Raw genomic sequence first — 21,835 nt, 5'->3', positions numbered from 1 at the left:
GCACCGTGCACGGTCCCGGTCTCCCTATCCCTCGGTTAGACCCACACTCGGAGCACCGTGCACAGTCCCGGTCTCCGTGTCCCACGGTCAGACCCACACTCGGAGCACCGTGCACAGTCCCCGGTCTCCGTATCCCTCGGTTACACCACACTCAGAGCAGCGGACAATTTAACATGGCCAATCCGCCTACCTGTACTGGCACCGGGAGAGTGTCAGATTTGATTATGGAGTTCAAATCCTAGAGTATAGACATCTACCTCCGACAGTGCGGCGCTCCCTCAGTACTGGCACCGGGGGGAGTGTCAGCCTGGATTATGGAGCTCAAGTCCTAGAGTATATACATCTACCTCCGACAGTGCAGCGCTCCCTCAGTACTGGCACCGGGGGGGGAGTGTGGGCCTGGATTATGAGCTCAAATCCTAGAGTATATACATCTCCCTCCGACAGTGCAGCGCTACCTCAGTACTGGCACCGGGGGAAGTGTGGGCCTGGATTATGGAGCTCAAATCCTAGAGTATATACATCTCCCTCCGACAGTGCAGCGCTCTCTCAGTACTGGCACCGGGGAAGTGTCGACCTGGATTATGGAGCTCAAATCCTAGAGTATATACATCTCCCTCCGACAGTGCAGCGCTCCCTCAGTACTGGCACCGGGGGGAGTGTCGGCCTGGATTATGGAGCTCAAATCCTAGAGTATATGCATCTACCTCCGACAGTGCAGCGCTCCCTCAGTACTGGCACCGGGGGGGGGGGGGGTGTCGGCCTAGATTATGGAGCTCAAATCCTAGAGATATACATCTACCTCCGACAGTGCGGCGCTCCCTCAGTACTAGCACCGGGGGGGAGTGTCGGCCTGGAATATAGCGCTCAAATCCTAGAGTATAGACATCTCCCTCTGACAGTGCGGCGCTCCCTCAGTACTGGCAGCCGGGGGAGTGTCGGCCTGGATTATGGAGCTCAAATCCTAGAGTATAGACATCTACCTCCGACAGTGCAGCGCTCCCTCAGTACTGGCACCGGGGGGGGAGTGGGCCCTGGATTATAGCGCTCAAATCCTAGAGTATAGACATCTCCCTCCGACAGTGCGGCGCTCCCTCAGTACTGGCACCGGGGGGAGTGTGGCCTGGATTATGGAGCTCAAATCCTAGAGTATATACATCTAACCTCCGACAGTGCGGCGCTCCTCAGTACTGGCACCGGGGGGAGTGTGGGCCTGGATTATGAAGTGTCTAACCTGTTAGCTCAGAGGGGCACCGATGCAAGGCGGCTCTCCTCCCCGACCCTCGGTTGATCAGCTCCAGCTTCGAGATCCTTCAGCGAGCTCCCTCCACCAGCACGACTGCCCGTCCGCCAGCAGCGTTACTGTTCCTGTCAACCTGACACAGCCTCGCCCCCTACCCCAGGGGAAACGCAGTCCCCCCCCTGCCGGCGAACCTTGGGCTGTTAATTGGAGCGAGGGAGGTGGGGGGGGGGGGGGGGGGGGGGGGGGCTGCACCTGTCCCCTGGCGGATCTGGGGCGTCGCTCGGGAGGGAGGGCGGGAGGCCCGACGGGAGTCGTGCGGCTGTAGCGAAACGCGGAATCCCCCGGGAAATCTTTCCAAACTCTCGGCTCGGCTGCACGAGGGACCCCTGGGGTGGCAACAGGTGACAAGGGTTCAGAGTATAACCGCTCCTGCCTAGAGGGGGGGGCAGCCGGCTGGCGAATTCCACGGGTCGCCGCGATTACTGCAGATCGGTGGCTGTGCGGCGATGCGAGGCTGGTGTGTGGCACCTTGCGCGAGCAGGCGTCTCAGAGGTGCGGATCCATCGGATCATTAAACACAGGGACACGCATGAGAGAAGGCACAGGCTGAGTCATGCGTGCGCTGAATGCAATCTCGAAGGGGTTATAATTAAAACAAACACACAGGTTATGTATTGCACCTCGGTTAGACCCACACTCGGGGCACCGTGCACAGTCCGGTCTCCGTATCCCTCGATCAGACCCACACTCGGAGCACCGTGCACAGTCCCGGTCTCCGTATCCCTCGGTTAGACCCACACTCGAGCACCGTGCACAGTCCCGGTCTCCGTATCCCTCGATCAGACCCACACTCGGAGCACCGTGCACAGTCCCGTCTCCGTGTCCCTCGGTCAGACCCACACTCGGAGCACCGTGCACGGTCCCGGTCTCCCTATCCCTCGGTTAGACCCACACTCGGAGCACCGTGCACAGTCCCGGTCTCCGTGTCCCACGGTCAGACCCACACTCGGAGCACCGTGCACAGTCCCGGTCTCCGTATCCCTCGGTTACACCCACACTCAGAGCAGCGGACAATTTAACATGGCCAATCCGCCTAACCTGTACTGGCACCGGGGAGAGTGTCAGATTTGATTATGGAGTTCAAATCCTAGAGTATAGACATCTACCTCCGACAGTGCGGCGCTCCCTCAGTACTGGCACCGGGGGGAGTGTCAGCCTGGATTATGGAGCTCAAGTCCTAGAGTATATACATCTACCTCCGACAGTGCAGCGCTCCCTCAGTACTGGCACCGGGGGGGGAGTGTGGGCCTGGATTATGGAGCTCAAATCCTAGAGTATATACATCTCCCTCCGACAGTGCAGCGCTACCTCAGTACTGGCACCGGGGGAAGTGTGGGCCTGGATTATGGAGCTCAAATCCTAGAGTATATACATCTCCCTCCGACAGTGCAGCGCTCTCTCAGTACTGGCACCGGGGGAAGTGTCGACCTGGATTATGGAGCTCAAATCCTAGAGTATATACATCTCCCTCCGACAGTGCAGCGCTCCCTCAGTACTGGCACCGGGGGGAGTGTCGGCCTGGATTATGGAGCTCAAATCCTAGAGTATATGCATCTACCTCCGACAGTGCAGCGCCTCCCTCAGTACTGGCACCGGGGGGGGGGGGGGTGTCGGCCTAGATATGGAGCTCAAATCCTAGAGTATATACATCTACCTCCGACAGTGCGGCGCTCCCTCAGTACTAGCACCGGGGGGGAGTGTCGGCCTGGAATATAGCGCTCAAATCCTAGAGTATAGACATCTCCCTCTGACAGTGCGGCGCTCCCTCAGTACTGGCACCGGGGGGAGTGTCGGCCTGGATTATGGAGCTCAAATCCTAGAGTATAGACATCTACCTCCGACAGTGCAGCGCTCCCTCAGTACTGGCACCGGGGGGGGAGTGGGCCTGGATTATAGCGCTCAAATCCTAGAGTATAGACATCTCCCCTCCGACAGTGCGGCGCTCCCTCAGTACTGGCACCGGGGGAGTGTGGGCCTGGATTATAGCGCTCAAATCCTAGAGTATAGACATCTACCCCCGACAGTGCAGCGCTCCCTCAGTACTGGCACCGGGGGAGTGTGGGCCTGGATAATGGAGCTCAAATCCTAGAGTATATACATCTACCTCCGACAGTGCAGCGCTCCCTCAGTACTGGCACCGGGGAGAGTGTGGGCCTGGATAATGGAGCTCAAATCCTAGAGTATAGACATCTCCCTCCGACAGTGCAGCGCTCCCTCAGTACTGGCACCGGGGGGAGTGTCGGCCTGGATTATGGAGCTCAAATCCTAGAGTATAGACATCTACCTCCGACAGTGCAGCGCTCCCTCAGTACTGGCACCGGGGAGAGTGTCGGCCTGGATTATGGAGCTCAAATCCTAGAGTATAGACATCTCCCTCCGACAGTGCAGCGCTCCCTCAGTACTGGCACCGGGGGAGTGTCGGCCTGATTATGAGCTCAAATCCTAGAGTATAGACATCTACCCCCGACAGTGCAGCGCTCCCTCAGTACTGGCACCGGGGGGAGTGTCGGCCTGGATTATGGAGCTCAAATCCTAGAGTATAGACATCTCCCTCCGACAGTGCAGCGCTCCCTCAGTACTGGCACCGGGGGGAGTGTCGGCTGGATTATGGAGCTCAAATCCTAGAGTATAGACATCTCCCTCCGACAGTGCAGCGCTCCCTCAAGTGCTGGCACTTAGGTTCAGTCGGCGGTTAAGAAGGCCAATGCAATGTCAGCATTCACGTCGACGGGGCTGGAATACAAGACCGGGGATGTACTTCCGAGGCTCCGCTCAGGCCCCATTCGGAGTATCGTGAGCAGTTTCGGGCCCCGTCTCGAAGGGAGGACGTGCCGGGGCCTCGGGAAGGGGCCAGAGGAGGTTCACAAGAATGATCCCCGGAACGAAGAGCTTGGTGTACGAGGAAGGGTCGAGGATTCTGGGTCTGTGCTCGATGGAGTTTAGAAGGATGAGGGGGGGATGACTGCACGGTGGCACAGTAGTTAGCACAGGGCTAAATCGCCGGCTTTGAAAGCAGACCAAGGCAGGCCAGCAGCACGGTTCGATTCCCGTACCGGCCTCCCCGAACAGGCGCCGGAATGTGGCGACTAGGGGCTTTTCACAGTAACTTCATTTGAAGCCGACTTGTGACAATAAGCCACTTTCATTCTCACGGCGCCGAGGGTCCCGGGTTCGATCCCGGCTCTGGGTCACTGTCCGGTGTGGAGTTTGCACATCCCCCCCCCCCCCCCCCGCCCCCGTGGGTTTCGCCCCCCACAACCCAAAGATGCGCAGGGTAGGTGGATTGGCCGCGCTAAATTGCCCCTTAATTGTAAAAAATGAATTGGGTCATTCTAAATTTATCAAAAAAAGGATGAGGGGGGGGATCTGATTGAAACTTGCAGGATACGGCGAGGCCTGGATAGAGGGGACGTGGAGAGGATGTCTCCACTTGTAGAAGCAGAGGGGACACAATCTCAGACTGAAGGGTCCTTTCAAACAGAGATGGGGAGGAATTTCTTCAGCCAGAGGGAGGTGAATCTGTGGGACTCTTTGCCGCAGAAGGGTGTGGAGGCCAAATCACTGAGTGTCTTTAAGACAGAGATAGATAGGTTCTGGATTAATAGGTGGATCGGGGGTTATGGGGAGAAGGCAGGGCAATGGGGATGAGAAAAATATCAGCCATGATTGAATGGGGGGAGCAGACTCGAAGGGCCGAGTGGCCTAATTCTGCTCCTGCGTCTTATACTCGGAGGCAGGCCTGTTAAAGGGGAGGCAGGGGCTCCAGACGGAGTTTGGGTTAGTGTCCACGGGGGAAGGCGTCGGGTCGTTCCTGGAGCATGGGGAGAAGGCGTGTGCGATGCTGCCCCTCCGGCTGAGGGAGCAGGAGGCGGTGAGGGAGATCCGTGTAGGGTGAGGGGCCCGGAGTGGGGTGAACGTGCATTTGGGCCTACTACAGCAGGCTGTACGAGCCGGAGCCCCCAGCCGGGGAGGACGGGTGCTGGATGGGTTGGTGGAGGTGGGGGAGGGGAAGAGGCCCCGATAGGGCCGATGGACGGTATAGAACATTCCAGCGCAGTACAGGCCCTTCGGCCCTCGATGTTGCGCCGACCTGTGAAACCACTCTAAAGCCCATCTACACTATCCCTTATCGTCCGTACGTCTATCCAATGACCATCTGAATGCCCTTAGGGTTAGGGTTAGAACATAGAACATTACAGCGCAGTACAGGCCCTTCGGCCCTCGATGTTGCGCCGACCTGTGAAACCACTCTAAAGCCCATCTACACTATTCCCCTTATCGTCCATATATCTATCCAATGACCATCTGAATGCCCTTAGGGTTAGGGTTAGGGTTAGAACATAGAACATTACAGTGCAGTACAAGCCCTTCGGCCCTCGATGTTGCGCCGACCTGTGAAACCACTCTAAAGCCCATCCACACTATTCCCTTATCGTCCATATGTCTATCCAATGACCATTTGGAATGCCCTTAGTGTTGGCGAGTCCACTACTGTTGCAGGCAGGGCATTCCACGCCCTTACTACTCTCTGAGTAAAGAACCTACCTCTGACATCTGTCCTATATCTATCTCCCCTCAATTTAAAGCGATGTCCCCTCGTGCTAGACATCACCATCCGAGGAAAAAGGCTCCATCCTATCCAATCCTCTGATCGTCTTGTCTGCCTCAATTAAGTCACCTCTTAACCTTCTTCTCTCGAACGAAAACAGCCTCAGGTCCCTCAGCCTTTCCTCAGAAGATCTTCCCTCCAGACCAGGCAACATTCTGGTAAATCTCCTCTGCACACCTTTCCAATGCTTCCACGTCCTCCCGGTAATGGGTGCGGTGCAGGCAGAGGGGGAGGCCCCAAGACCGGACGGGTTCACATTAGGGTTGGATACGATGTTTTTGTAGGGAGCTGGGGCCATTGTTGGTGAGGGCGCGAGGGAGAGTGTGTGGGTGGGTGGGTGGGGGGGGGGCTCCCCCTTCCCGTACCAGCCTCCCCGAACAGGCGCCGGAATGTGGCGACTAGGGGCTTTTCACAGTAACTTCATTTGAAGCCGACTTGTGACAATGAGCGGTTTTCATTTCATTTTCATTGATTGCCTCAGGCGTTTCACCTGCCTCATCGTAAAGAACGATAAGGACCCGGAGCAGGGGCGGGTCGTCCCGCCCGACATCGCTACTGAATGTCGACGCCGCGCTGTTGGAGAAGGCGGTTCACGTTTGGGCAGAGGGTCGCGGCTGGGTTGAGCCGGCAGTGCGAGCCTGCGGACGGACCGGGCGACTTCGGGGTACTGTGGGGCGAGGGTGGGGGGGGGGGGGGGGTGTCGCCCGCCCTCCCGCGGTAGCTACTCGCTGTTGGCAATGGCGCTGAGGGCATCGAGGGGTTGAATGAGGGCGGATTTCAAGGGGCGGGAGGTGTCGCCCCTGTCGCCGCCGGGGGCCCGGGCGGGCGGTTAAAATGGCGGTGTTGCCCAGAACCTGGGGTGCTCTGGCGACGCTGGCGCTGGACTGGGGTGGGCGCAGTAAGAAGTCCAACAGGTGTGTTTCGAATCACTAGCTTTCGGAGCGCTGCTCCTTCCTCGGGTGAACGAAGGGGTAGGTGTCATGTGAGTGTACCTTTAAGAGATGGGCGTTTATAAATGGGTGAGTCTGTAAATATCTGCAGTGAGAGTACCTTTAAGAAACGGGTGTTTACCACTGCGGCGATGTCAGAGAGCGGGTGGAGCTGGGCTGCCTGTCAGTCTTTTTACTTTCGTTTTAGGCTGTTTGCTGCAGGGTGTGTTTTCGTTTCGTTTTCAGAGCTGGATAGCTGCCGTCACGGCCAGAAGGTGTATTAGAGTCTCTGTAATCTAAAGACTGTCAATCGATCCCGGTGATTTAAAACTAATAACAGCAGCGACTTTAACCTGATGTGCTTCGGGTAAAAGGTGTTTTAAGTCGTATGGATGTTACAAGGAAAGCTGAAAGGATTACTAAGTGTTGTAGTCTTTGGGGTTGTATTTGAATTGATGGTTGCTAAGATGTTTGTATGTTTTAAAAAGGTGAACTCGAGTTCATTGAATAAACATTGTTTTGCTTTGAAAAATACTTTTCCATTTCTGCTGTCCCACTCCTGTAGAGTGGGCCGTGCGCTCCCCATACCACAATCTAGTAAAAGTTGTGGGTCTGGGAACTCCATGATACACTTTGAGGTTCTCTAAACCCTGGCCCTTAACATAGGCCCCAGAAACATATATACAGACAGATTCAAAGATGCAAGGCGATGATTTGAACGCGAGCATTAGCAGGTGATTAATCTTTACAGATCCAGAGATGGGTAACCCCAGGTTAAAGAGGTGTGAATTGTGTCAAGCCAGGACAGTTGGTAGGATTTCGCAGGCCAGATGATGGGGGATGAATGTAATGCGACATGGATCCCAGGTCCCGGTTGAGCCGCACTCATGTGTGCGCGGAACGTGGCTATAAGTTTCTGCTCGGCGATTCTGCGTTGTCGCGCGTCCTGAGGCCGCCTTGGGGAACGCTTACCCCGGACCCCTGAACGCCCTCGACTGCTGAAGTGTTCCCCGACTGAAGGGAACGTCCCTGCCTGGCGATTGTCGCGCGATGTCCGTTCATTCGTTGTCGCAGCTCTGCGTGGTCTCGCCAATGTACCGCGCTTCGGGACATCCTTTCCTGCAGCGTATGAGGTAGACAGCAATTGGCCGGGTCGCACGTGTTATGTACCGCGTACCTGGTGGGTGGTGCTCTCGCGTGTAATGGTGACGATCTGGCACGTCTTGCAGAGATTGCCGTGTCAGTGTTTGTGTGGTGTCGTGGTCACTGTTCTGAAGGCTGGGGAGTTTGCTGCAAACAGTGGTTCGTTTGAGGTTGCGCGGTTGTTTGAAGGCAAGTAGTGGGGGGGTGGGATGACCTTGGCAAGATGTTCATCGTCATCGATGACGTGTTGAAGCTGCGAAGAAAATGACGTAGTTTTCCCAAGAGGTGCAGGTTAGGTGCATTGGTCAGGCGAAATTGCCCTTGGTGTCCAAAAAAGGATAGGTGGGGTAACTGGGATAGGGTGGGGGTGGGGGGGGTACCTTTTCCGGGGGCCGGTGCAGACTCGATGGGCCGAACGGCTCCTTTGGCACTGCAAATTATTCCCTATCCCCCCCCCCTCCACGTCCTTCATCAGGAAGGTTAACGGGGCAATCTGGGGGGTTGGCGTTGGTGGGAAGACCCCGGGGGTGTTCGTGGAGGGAGGGGCGAGGGGGGCTAGCGTCGCCGAATTTGATAAACTATTATTGGGCGGCAAACTTTGCGAAGGTGAGGCAATCAGCAGCGGAGGAGAGACGGGTCGGGGGGGCGGAGTGAGCGGGTGTCGTGTCAGGGGGACAGGTTTGAGGCTCGGCATCGATATTATTGTCACAAGTCCACTGACGTTAGCAAAGACATGTACAGCACAGGAACAGCCCTTCGGCCCTCCAAGCCCGTGCCGACCATGCTGCCCGACTAAACTACAATCTTCTACACTTCCTGGTCCGTATCCCTCTATTCCCATCCTATTCATGTATTTGTCAAGATGCCCCTTAAACGTCACTATCGTCCCTGCTTCCACCACCTCCTCTGGCAGCGAGTTCCAGGCACCCACTACCCTCTGTGTAAAAAACTTGCCTCGTACATCTCCTCTAAACCTTGCCCCTCTCACCTTAAACCTATGCCCCCTAGTAATTGGCCCCTCTACCCCGGGAAAAGCCTCTGACTATCACTCTGTCTACGCCCCTCATAATTTTGTAGACCTCGATCAGGTCACCCCTCAACCTCCTTCGTTCCAGTGAGAACAAACCGAGTTTATTCAACCGCTCCTCATAGCTAATGCCCTCCATACAGGCAACATTCTGGTAAATCTCTTCTGCACCCTCTCTAAAGCCTCCACATCCTTCTGGTAGTGTGGCGACCAGAATTGAACACTATACTCCAAGTGTGGCCTAACTAAGGTTCTATACAGCTGCAACATGACTTGCCAATTCTTATACTCAATGCCCCGGCAATGAAGGCAAGCATGCCGTATGCCTTCTTGACTACTTTCTCCACCTGTGTTGCCCCTTTCAATGACCTGTGGACCTGTACACCAAGATCTCTTTGACTTTCAATACTCTTGAGGGTTCTACCATTCACTGTATATTCCCTACCTGCATTAGCCCTTCCAAAATGCATTACCTCACATTTGTCCGGATTAAACTCCATCTGCCATCTCTCCGCCCAATCTCCAAACAATCTAAATCCTGCTGTATCTCAGACAGTCCTCATCGCTATCCGCAATTCCACCAACCTTTGTGTCGTCTGCAAACTTACTAATCAGACCAGTTACATTTTCCTCCAAATCATTTATATATACTACAAACAGCAAGGTCCCAGCACTGATCCCTGTGGAACACCACTGGTCACAGCCCTCCAATTAGAAAAGCATCCTTCATTGCTACCCTCTGCTTCTATGACCCAGCCAGTTCTGTATCCACCTTGCCAGCTCACCCCTGATCCCGTTGTGACTTCACCTCTTGTACTAGTCTACCATTAACACGGCAATGAGGTTACTGTGAAACGCCCCTAGTCGCCACATTCCGGCCCTGTTCAGGTGCACGGAGGGAGAATTCAGAATGTCAGATTCACCTGAACAAGCGCGTCGTTCGGGACTCGTGGGAGGAGACCCGCGCAGACGCGGGAGAACGGGCAGACTCCGCACAGACAGTGGGCCGAGCCGGGAATCGAACCCCAGGAGCCCGGAGCTGTGAAGCAACAGTGCTAACAGTACGCAACAACCATAGGTTTGTGACCGGGCCTCAGGCCCCGGGGGAGGGGGGAATAGAGCCTTTAGGGACTTGTGATCGGGGGGGGGGGGGGGGGGGGGGGGAGTTTGAGGGCTGTAGGAACTGAGTGGGCTGCTTGAAGGGGAAAGGCTACAGATACGGGGAGAGAGAGAGACTGCCGCCTCCGGTTGCTGTCGGCGGACGCTGTAGGGAGGGGAGACCGCCGGGGGTTCACTACGAAATGAAAATCGTTGACTGTCGCAAGTCGCCTTCAAAACAAAGTGACTGTGAAAAGCCCCTAGTCGCCACATTCCGGCGCCCGTTCGGGGAGGCTGGTACGGGAATTGACCGTGCTGCTGGCCTGCTTTCAAAGCCAGCGATTTTAGCCCTGTGCTAAACCAGCTCAAATCCTAGAGTGTAGACATCTACCTCCGACAGTGCAGCGCTCCCTCAGTACTGGCACCGGGGGGAGGGTGGGCCTGGATTATAGCGCTCAAATCCTAGAGTATAGACATCTTCCTCGACAGTGCAGCGCTCCCTCAGTACTGGCACCGGGGGGGGGAGAGCGCTCAAATCCTAGAGTATAGACATCTCCCTCCGACAGTGCGGCTCTCCCTCAGTACTGGCACCGGGGGGAGTGTGGGCCTGGATTATGGAGCTCAAATCCTAGAGTATATACATCTACCTCCGACAGTGCAGCGCTCCCTCAGTACTGGCACCGGGGGGAGTCTGGGCCTGGATTATGGAGCTCAAATCCTAGAGTATAGACATCTCCCTCCGACAGTGCGGCTCTCCCTCAGTACTGGCACCGGGGGGAGTGTGGGCCTGGATTATGGAGCTCAAATCCTAGAGTATAGACATCTCCCTCCGACAATGCAGCGCTCCCTCAGTACTGGCACCGGGGGGAGGGTGGGCCTGGATTATAGCGCTCAAATCCTAGAGTATAGACATCTTCCTCCGACAGTGCAGCGCTCCCTCAGTACTGGCACCGGGGGGGAGTGTCGGCCTGGATTATAGCGCTCAAATCCTAGAGTATATACATCTACCTCCGACAGTGCAGCGCTCCCTCAGTACTGGCACCGGGGGGAGTGTCGGCCTGGATTATAGCGCTCAAATCCTAGAGTATAGTCATCTACCTCCGACAGTGCAGCGCTCCCTCAGTACTGGCACCGGGGAGAGTGTGGGCCTGGATTATGGAGCTCAAATCCTAGAGTATAGACATCTACCTCCGACAGTGCAGCGCTCCCTCAGTACTGGCACCGGGGGGAGTGTGGGCCTGGATTATGGAGCTCACATCCTGGAGTATAGACATCTCCCTCCGACAGTACAGCACTCCCTCAGTACTGGCACCGGGGGGAGTGTCGGCCTGGATTATGGAGCTCAACTCCTAGAGTATAGACATCTACCTCCGACAGTGCGGCGCTCCCTCAGTACTGGCACCGGGGGGAGTGTGGGCCTGGATTATAGAGCTCAAATCCTAGAGTGTAGACATCTCCCTCCGACAGTGCGGCGCTCCCTCAGTACTGGCACCGGGGGGAGTGTGGGCCTGGATTATGGAGCTCAAATCCTAGAGTATAGACATCTACCTCCGACAGTGCAGTGCTCCCTCAGTACTGGCACCGGGGGGAGTGTCGGCCTCTCTCTCTCTCTGTCGTTCCCACAATCCCGGTGCCCCCCCCCGTTACTGTGAAAAGCCCCGTAGTCACCGCATTGCGGTGCCTGTTCGGGGATGCTGGTACGGGAATTGAACCGTGCTGCTGGCCTGCTTTCAAAGCCAGCGATTTAGCCCTGTGTGCTAAACCAGCCGCTCAAGTACTGACAAAAGAAATTAAAGGGTTTCGGGGGGGGTGGGGGGGGGGGGGGGGGGAGAGAATGGGGGTAACATATCGGCCATGATCGAACGGCGGAGGAGACCCGAATTCACTACGTCTCGATAGGCAGGGCTGCTTCGGTCGAACCGAGGGGGGGGGGGGGGGGTGGGGGGGCCAGCAGGAACATCAATGGGCTGAATGGCCTCTTTCGAAGGCCCCCTGGTCTCCCCTCTCGGCCTCCTGGGCGAACCCAGCCAGGGCGTGCCCGTCTCCCCTCGCCCAAGTGGTGGGCACGGCTCCACCAGGCCACTTTCCAAGCCGGGGAGGGGGGAATGGACTGCAGTGGGATAGCACCAGCCTTGAATGGGCTGAAGTGTCACCTGGCAGCCCAGTGGTCAGATGCCAGCCTCAAAGATGGCCGGCCTTTTTGGCCAGGATGGCGAGGTCACTTCCGGCGCCGCTCGCCAGGACGGTGGCGTCACTTCCGCGGTCCCCATCCGCCCGCCGACAAGATGGCGGACGCCGAGAACGACGGAGGCCCCTCGGCGGAAGGCGACGCAGAGGCCCGCTCGCCCGGCGGCTCCGCTGCCCCTCCTGATTCTTCGGCGGCGGCGGCGGCGGCACCGGTCGCCGAGGAGGCGCAGGCCGATGCGAAGAAGAAAAGTGAGAAGGGGAGGCCGCCGCCGCTCCGGGTGCGAAAACAAGATGGCGGCCGAATGGGCGGGCTGGTCACGTGGAGGAGGGCGGGGCGGAGCGGGTGGGCTGATTGACAGCCCGGCCGGCCAATCGAGGGATGAGGGGCGGCCGAGGCGGACCAATGTGGACTAGAGGGCGGGTCCCTGAGTGAAGGGGCGGTGTTCAGGGAGCTGTCAATCAAGCGTCGTCGCGATTGACGGCTCGGTAGACCAATGGGGTGGGGAGGGGGGGCGAGGCTGACCAATGGGGACGTGTGGGCTGATCCCTGACTGGTGGGCGGTGTTCAGTGCGGTCAATCAAGCGTCATTGTGATTGACGGCTCGGTGGGCCAATGGAAGGAGGAGAGGCGGGCGATTCAGGCCAATGAGACGCTGAGGTGGGTCCCTGAGTGGTGGGCGGCGTTCAGTCAGCTGTCAATCAGGTGTCATTGTGATTGACGTCTCAAATGTCCAATGGGGGGGTAGGAAGGGCGGGCGAGGCTGACCAATGGAGAGCTGGGTGTGGTTCGGTAAGCTGTCAATCAAGTGCCATTGTGATTGACGGGTCAACTGGCCAATTGGGAGACGGGGCAACCCTCCGGCTGGCCAATGGGGAGCTGGGGGCAGGTGCTTACCTGGAGCTGTCAATCAGGCAGCCCTGAGTGACGGGCATGGCTGGCCAATCCAGGCGTTAGGCCGTTGGCCCTCCTGCCCACGGAGGAGGAGGGCAAGGGTGCTCTCTGTGGGCCTCATTGGCTGGCGGCGGCGCAAGTGTTGGTCAGGAGGCAATGGCGGGCAACGTAAAGGGAGGGGAGTAGCTCGAGGAAAAGGGAGGGGAGTAGCTCGAGGAAAAGGGAGGGGAGTAGCTCGAGGAAAAGGGAGGAGAGTAGCTCGAGGAAAAGGGAGGAGAGTAGCTCGAGGAAAAGGGAGGAGAGTAGCTCGAGGAAAAGGGAGGAGAGTAGCTCGGGGAAAAGGGAGGGGAGTAGCTCGAGGAAAAGAGAGGGGAGTAGCTCGAGGAAAAGAGAGGAGAGTAGCTCGGGGAAAAGGGAGGGGAGTAGCTCGAGGAAAAGAGAGGGGAGTAGCTCGAGGAAAAGGGAGGGGAGTAGCTCGAGGAAAAGGGAGGGGAGTAGCTCGAGGAAAAGAGAGGGGAGTAGCTCGAGGAAAAGAGAGGGGAGTAGCTCGAGGAAAAGGGAGGGGAGTAGCTCGAGGAAAAGGGAGGGAGCAGCTCGAGGAAAAGGGAGGAGAGTAGCTCGGGGAAAAGGGAGGGGAGTAGCTCGAGGAAAAGGGAGGGAGTAGCTCGAGGAAAAGGGAGGGGTGTAGCTCGAGGAAAAGGGAGGAGAGTAGCTCGGGGAAAAGGGAGGGGTGTAGCTCGGGGAAAAGGGAGGGGTGTAGCTCGAGGAAAAGAGAGGGTAGTAGCTCGAGGAAAAGGGAGGGGAGAAGCTCGAGGAAAAGGGAGGGGAGTAGCTCGAGGAAAAGGGAGGGGTGTAGCTCGAGGATAAGGGAGGGGTGTAGCTCGAGGATAAGAGAGGGGAGTACCTCGAGGAAAAGGGGGGAGTAGCTCGGGGAAAAGGGAGGAGAGTAGCTCGGGGAAAAGGGAGGGAATAGCTCGAGGAAAAGGGAGGGGAATAGCTTGAGAAAAGGGAGTTAGCTCGAGGAAAAGGGAGGGGCATAGCTCGTGGAAAAGGAAGGGACTAGCTCGAGGAAAAGGAAGGGAATCGCTCGAGGAAAAGGATAGTAGCTTGAGAAAAGGAGGAGGGTATCTCAAGGAATAGGGAGGGGAGTAGCTCGAGGAAAAGGAAGGGACTAGCTTGAGGAAAAGGAGAGTAGCTTGAGGAATAGGAGGAGGGTAGCTCGAGGACAAGAAGACTGGCTCGGCGGAAAGGGGGTGAATAGTTCAGGGCAGAGTAGGTCGGGGGTGGACTGGTCGAGGGAAAGGAGGGGAGTCTTTCAAAGGAGAACTAGAGGGAAAAGGAGGGGAATAGGTCGAGGGAGATGAGGTTAAGGGAAAGGAGGGAGTAGCTCAAGGAGCAGCAGGTCAAGGGAAAGCAGGGGAGTAGCTCAAAGGAGAGGAGGTTTAGGAAAATGAGTGATATAGCTCAAGGGAGAATATATCGAAGGAAAGGAGGAGAGTAGATCGAGGGAAAGAGTGGGTCAGGTCGAGCAGTAAAAGGGAGACTATATCGAAGAAAGGAAGAGAGTAGCTTGAGGGTGTGGAGGTGGTGAGAGAGTAGCTCGAGCGGGGGGGGGGAAGGAAGTGTTTGAAGTCTCGTGAGAGGTGAAGAGTTTGAGGGAGCGCGGCGCGAATGGGGGCTGATGGGCCCGAGGAGATCAAAAGTTGGCACAAACGTGTTGAGTTGCAAAAGATGAACATAGAACATAACAGCGCAGTACAGGCCCTTCGGCCCTCGATGTTGCGCCGACCTGTGAAAGCACTCTAAAGCCCATCTACACTATTCCCTTATCGTCCATATGTCTATCCAATGACCATCTGAATGCCCTTAGTGTTGGCGAGTCCACTACTGTTTCAGGCAGGGCATTCCACACCCTTACTACTCTCTGAGTAAAGAACCTACCTCTGACATCTGTCCTATATCTATCTCCCCTCAATTTAAAGCTATGTCCCCTCATGCTAGACATCACCATCCGAGGAAAAAGGCTCTCACTGTCCACCCTATCCAATCCTCTGATCATCTTGTATGCCTCTATTAAGTCACCTCTTAACCTCTCTAACGAAAACAGCCTCAAGTCTCTCAGCCTTTCCTCATAAGATCTTCCCTCCATACCAGGCAACATTCTGGTAAATCTCCCCTGCACCCTTTCCAATGCTTCCACGTCCTTCCTATAATGCGGCGACCAGAACTGCACGCAATACTCCAAATGCGGCCGCACCAGAGTTTTGTACAGCTGCAACATGACCTCATGGCTCCGAAACTCAATCCCTCCACCAATAAAAGCTAACACACCGTACGCCTTCTTAACAACCCTCTCAAACCTGGGTGGCAACTTTCAGGGATCTCTGTACATGGACACCGAGATCTCTCTGCTCATCCACACTGCCAAGAATCTTACCATTAGCCCAGTACTCTGTCTTCCTGTTATTCCTTCCAAAATGAATCGCCTCACACTTTCCTGCATTAAACTCCATTTGCCACCTCTCAGCCCAGCGCTGCAGCTTATCTATGTCCCTCTGTAACTTGTAACATCCTTCCGCACTGTCCACAACTCCACCGACTTTAGTGTCATCTGCAAATTTACTCACCCATCCTTCTACGCCCTCCTCCAGGTCATTTATAAATATTACAAACAGCAGTGCCCCCAAAAATAAAGGAAGGAGAGTTCAATAGTTTGAAAGGGGGGTGGAGGAGAAGATGAGGAGTGGGGTCAATTGGTCGCCTCTTGGCCCTCTTTAGAGGAGGGAGGTAGTGAGGGAGGCGTGGGGGTGGAAGGGAACCAACGAGGGGGCTACAAGGAAATGGTTAATGCGTCCAGTCTGACACTCAAACTGTCTTAACCCTTCTCTGTCTCTCTTGCTGTGACTCCCCCCACAGTCGATGTGCTCCTGAAGGCTGTGGGCGACACCCCAATCATGAAGCAGAAAAAATGGACAGTGGAGAGGGTGCGGACGATCCAGGGTCTTAGCCAATTCATCAAGAAATTCCTCAAGGTCGAAGCAACGGAACAGTTGGTGAGTGGCAGGGAGAGTGTGCCCCTCTATTTCCGACAGTACAGCGCTCCCTCATTCCTCCACCTCCGACAGTGCAGCGCTCCCTCAGTACTGGCACCAGGGGGAGTATGGGCCTGGATTATGGAGCTCAAATCCTAGAGTATAGACATCTACCTCCAACAGTGCGGCGCTCCCTCAGTACTGGCACCGGGGGGAGTGTCGGTCTGGATTATAGCGCTCAAATCCTAGAGTATAGACATCTCCCTCCGACAGTGCGGCGCTCCCTCAGTACTGGCACCGGGGGGAGTGTCGGCCTGGATTATGGAGCTCAAATCCTAGAGTATAGACATCTCCCTCCGACAGTGCGGCGCTCCCTCAGTACTGGCACCGGGGGGAGTGTGGGCCTGGATTATGGAGCTCAAATCCTAGAGTATAGACATCTCCCTCCGACAGTGCAGCGCTCCCTCAGTACTGGAACCGGGGGGAGTGTGGGCCTGGATTATAGCGCTCAAATCCTAGAGTATAGACATCTACCTCCGACAGTGCAGCGCTCCCTTAGCACTGGCACCGGGGGGAGTGTGGGCCTGGATTATGGAGCTCAAATCCTAGAGTATAGACATCTCCCTCCGACAGTGCAGCGCTCCCTCAGTACTGGAACCGGGGGGAGTGTGGGCCTGGATTATAGCGCTCAAATCCTAGAGTATAGACATCTACCTCCGACAGTGCAGCGCTCCCTTAGCACTGGCACCGGGGGGAGTGTGGGCCTGGATTATGGAGCTCAAATCCTAGAGTATATACATCTACCTCCGACAGTGCAGCGCTCCCTCAGTACTGGAACCGGGGGGAGTGTGGGCCTGGATTATAGCGCTCAAATCCTAGAGTATAGACATCTACCTCCGACAGTGCAGCGCTCCCTTAGCACTGGCACCGGGGGGAGTGTGGGCCTGGATTATGGAGCTCAAATCCTAGAGTGTAGACATCTCCCTCCGACAGTGCGGCGCTCCCTCAGTACTAGCACCGGGGGGAGTGTGGGCCTGGATTATAGCGCTCAAATCCTGGAGTATAGACATCTACCTCCGACAGTGCAGCGCTCCCTCAGTACTGGCACCGGGGGGAGTGTGGGCCTGGATTATGGAGCTCAAATCCTAGAGTATATACATCTACCTCCGACAGTGCGGCGCTCCCTCAGTACTAGCACCGGGGGGAGTGTCGGCCTGGATTATGGAGCTCAAATCCTAGAGTATAGACATCTACCTCCGACAGTGCAGCGCTCCCTCAGCACTGGAATGGGGGTAGGGGGCAATGTTGGCCTGGATTACTGAGTTCAAATCCCAGGAGTCGGGAGCCTGCCCGAGATACTACAGCGTCACCACTGATGAGAGTTTGTAACAGCGGCGTGACCGTTTACATAGGAAAAGCTATTATAAACGCCAGTGTGCGCTCGATCAGCTTTTCGCGGATAATTCTCGTGGACTCATTTCCCTTGATCTACCCTCTGTCCAAACCGTCTCTGATCTGGAAACACAGACGTTTTCAAGCAATTTGTATCCGTGGGTGTTAGAAATGGGGTATAATTTTAAATAAGTTTGAGTTGTGTGTTTCTGTATTCGAAACAATGAACGCCTTCAGTTTGGTTCAGCTGAGCGGACGGTGATGAGGGTTACCGAAAGGAGAGTTTGAAATCCCGGAAGTGGATCCCCGTTGTAGGCATCAGAGAGAGAGAGCGTTTTTTGTGGGTGGGGGGGGGGTTCCTCGAGATTGGAGTTTGGAAGCCCTGCTTCCAGCAAGACCAGTTGTTTTACAGGGATTGTGTGCTTACTGAGGACATTAGAGTATGAGGTAGATTTTGCAACTTGTCCTCGACAAGTGGGGCAAAGGAGGAGTGCATTAGATCTATAGATCCAGTTCCTCTCCTGGGTCGACCTTGAGCAGCAGGGATCGTAACACTCTACCCTTTCCTCTCTTTGCAGTTCATCTACGTCAACCAGACCTTCGCACCTCCCCCAGACCAGGACGTGGGTACCTTGTACGAGGTATGAACGGGGATTTCGATCGAGCCTTTGCATCATCGTGCTGTCAGAATGGAGAAACTGGTGGGGTGGGTCTAACCCTAACCTGGGAATTGTTGTGACATGGGATGTATCTTGTGCCCCATAATCCAGGCCGACCTCCCCCCCCCCCCCCCCCCCCGCTGCCAGTACTGAGGGAGCGCCGCACTGTCGGAGGTAGATGTATATACTCTAGGATTTGAGCTCCATAATCCAGGCCCACACTCCCCTCGGTGCCAGTACTGAGGGAACGCCGCACTGTCGGAGGTAGATGTCTATGCTCTAGGATTTGAGCTCCATAATCCAGGCCCACACTCCCCCGGTGCCAGTACTGTGGGAGCGCTGCACTGTCGGAGGTAGATGTCTACACTCTAGGATGTGATCTCCATAATCCAGGCCCACACTCCCCCCGGTGCCAGTACTGAGGGAGCGCTGCACTATCGGGGGGGGATGTCTATACTCTAGGATTTGAGCTCCATAATCCAGGCCCACACTCCCCCCGGTGCCAGTACTGAGGGAGCGCTGCACTGTCGGAGGTAGATGTCTATACTCTAGGATTTGAGCTCCACAATCCAGTCCCACACTCCCCCCGGTGCCAGTACTGAGGGAGCGCTGCACTGTCGGAGGGAGATGTCTATACTCTAGGATTTGAGCTCCATAATCCAGGCCCACACTCCCCCCGGTGCCAATACTGAGGGAGCGCTGCACTGTCGGGGGGAGATGTCTATACTCTAGGACTTGAGCTCCATAATCCAGGCCCACACTCCCCCCGGAGCCAGTACTGAGGGAGCGCCGCACTGTCGGAGGGAGATGTCTATACTCTAGGATTTGAGCTCCATAATCCAGGCCCACACTCCCCCCGGTGCCAGTACTGAGGGAGCGCTGCACTGTCGGAGGGAGGTGTATATACTCTAGGATTTGAGCTCCATAATCCAGGCCGACACTCCCCCCGGTGCTAGTACTGAGGGAGCGCTGCACTGTCGGAGGGAGATGTCTATACTCTAGGATTTGAGCTCCATAATCCCGGCCCACACTCCCCCCGGTGCCAGTACTGAGGGAGCGCTGCACTGTCGGAGGGAGATGTCTATACTCTAGGATTTGAGCACCATAATCCAGGCCGACACTCCCCCAGGTGCCAGTACTGAGGGAGCGCCGCACTGTCGGAGGGAGATGTCTATACTCTAGGATTTGAGCGCTATAATCGGGAGGTGGTTGTACATAATCGCGCTCTGGGTGTGTGGGCATTTGTGTGGGGCGGGTGTTGATGTGGGCGGTTTGATGCCAGGCTGCTGTGTGTGACGCTGTGTGTAAGAGCCTCCTCTCCTTCAATTTACAGTGCTTCGGGAGTGACGGCAAGCTGGTTCTCCATTACTGCAAGTCGCACGCCTGGGGCTGAAGGACAGCAGGATTTTCTTTGACTGCGGGAGTTGCTGTCGCACGGTGTGTGTGTGTGTGTGGAGGTGCCGCGCCCCCCTCCCCCCTCCCCTCCCCACCCTCTCCCCTCCCCACCCTCTCTGCGATGCCTGCCCCACTGCCTGGGAAGGCCTTGTGGATGGCGGTGGAGCGGAGGGCCTCCTGCTCGAATGGGACAGACTGCCGAGTGACCCGTTTTCCGCCCCTTGTGAGCGGTGCGAGCAGTGTGGTTCCCTGACTCTTGCGTCTCCCTGTGCCCCTCCCTGACTCTTGCGTCTTCCCTGTGTGCGTCTCCCTGTGCGTCGACCCCCCCCCCCACCCCCCCTCTCTCGCTCTCTGCCCCCCCCCCCACCCACCCCGCACTCCACAGTGAGTCTCAGCGAACTGGACGATCGAAACCCTCCTCTGCCTGCAACGTTGGGGTAACTGTGTCAAATCTGCAATAAAGCGACTGCCTGTATGCACATCGAGCCGTTTCTGGGCCCTGAGAAATCATCCCTCTCCCGGGTTAAAATCACCTTCATTATCACCTCCGATCAGCGTCACAAGTAGACTCTGCAAGGACGTTACTGTGAAAATCCCCTCGTCGCCACATTCCGGCGCCTGTTCGGGTGCACGGAGGGAGAATTCAGCATGTCCGATTCACCCTAACAGCACGTCTTTCGGGACTTGTGGGAGGAAACCGGAGCACCCGGAGGAAACCCACGCAGACACGGGGAGAACGTGCAGACTCCGCACAGACAGTGACACAAGCCCGGGACCCTGGCGCTGTGAAGCAACAGTGCTAACCACGGTGCTAGACGTCACACCGCTTCAAGGGGCAACCCGTCCGCTGCGCCAGATGTAAGGATTCAAATAGACCCTCTCGCCACCCCCCTTATCCCCCGCTCGGAGATGAACAAGCCTCCCCTTCCAGCGATTCGCTGGCGATGTTCACAGGAGCGGCCTCGTGGCAGCTCCCGTTGGCCCGGTCCGAGGCTCCAGCGAGGGAGAAGAGCGAGGGTTCCCAGAGGAAGGGGACGTCCTCAGGCGCGAGGCGGGCTCCCGGGCCCGTCTGGCGTGTTACTGAGGACACCGTGCAGCAGCTAAACGCAAACCGGGCCATGCTGCAATTGAGCGGGTCAATTTCTGTTACAATTCCCACCCTCCTGTTCAAATCCCTCCCTCGCCCCCTCCCTCCCTATCTCTATAACCTCCTCCAGGCCCGACAATTCTCATCCTCCTGTTCAAATCCCTCGCTCGTCCCCTCCCTCCCTATCTCTGTAACCTCCTCCAGCCCCGACAATGCTCATCCTCCTGTTCAAATCCCTCCCTCGCTCCCTATCTCTGTAACCTCCTCCAGCCCCGACTATTCCCATCGTCCTATTCCAATCCTTCATGCCCTGTCACAATCCCACCAGGAGGTGAGTCTCCTGGATAAGCTCAGTGTGGGGGTGCCAAAATTAACGTGGCCCCGAATGCCCTTTGCTTCATACTGTTCGCATTTATAATCCACTTTTAACTTAAGCTTGTCAAACCCTGTAAACCTCATTTGTAAACACAATCTAACAGCTCTGCCGTAATTACAATCTTCATTGTAGAGCGAGCTTTACTCTGTATCTAACCCCGTGCTGTACCTGTCCTGGGAGTGTTTGATGGGGACAGTGTAGAGGGAGCTTTACTCTGTATCTAACCCTGTGCTGCACCTGTCCTGGGAGTGTTTGATGGGGACAGTGTAGAGGGAGCTTTACTCTATCTAACCCCGTGCTGTACCTGCCCTGGAGTGTTTGATGGGGACCGTGTAGAGGGAGCTTTACTCTGTATCGAACCCCGTGCTGTACCTGTCCTGGGAGTGGTTGATGGGGAAAGCGTAGAGGGAGCTTTACTCTGTATCTAACCCCGTGCTGTACCTGTCCTGGGAGTGTTTGATGGGGACAGTGTAGAGGGAGCTTTACTCTGTATCTAACCACGTGCTGTACCTGTCCTGGGAGTGTTTGATGGGGACAGTGTAGAGGGAGCTTTACTCTGTATCTAACGCCGTGCTGTACCTGCCCTGGAGTGTTTGATGGGGACAGTGTAGAGGGAGCTTTACTCTGTATCTAACCCCGTGCTGTACCTGTCCTGGGAGTGTTTGATGGGGACAGTGTAGAGGGAGCTTTACTCTGTATCTAACCC

At 56.3% G+C, this 21,835-nt stretch overlaps 1 protein-coding gene across 1 annotated transcript; it reads left to right on the top strand.

Moving 5' to 3' along the window:
• The first annotated feature begins 12,355 nt into the window (after positions 1 to 12,355).
• On the top strand, positions 12,356 to 20,141 carry LOC140399643 (ubiquitin-like protein ATG12). Its single transcript, XM_072489185.1, has 4 exons — positions 12,356 to 12,545; positions 16,105 to 16,241; positions 18,191 to 18,253; positions 19,605 to 20,141. Exons 1-4 carry the CDS (start codon positions 12,395 to 12,397, stop codon positions 19,662 to 19,664), a joined length of 411 nt encoding a protein of 136 aa, XP_072345286.1. The 5' UTR covers positions 12,356 to 12,394; the 3' UTR covers positions 19,665 to 20,141.
• Positions 20,142 to 21,835: the final 1,694 nt, after the last annotated feature.

The sequence above is a fragment of the Scyliorhinus torazame genome, chromosome 23 (genome assembly GCF_047496885.1).
Source record: "Scyliorhinus torazame isolate Kashiwa2021f chromosome 23, sScyTor2.1, whole genome shotgun sequence".
NCBI classification, from domain to species: domain Eukaryota; kingdom Metazoa; phylum Chordata; class Chondrichthyes; order Carcharhiniformes; family Scyliorhinidae; genus Scyliorhinus; species Scyliorhinus torazame.
Note: the sequence above shows the minus strand (reverse complement) of the source record. Positions and strands in the feature narration are given on the sequence as shown.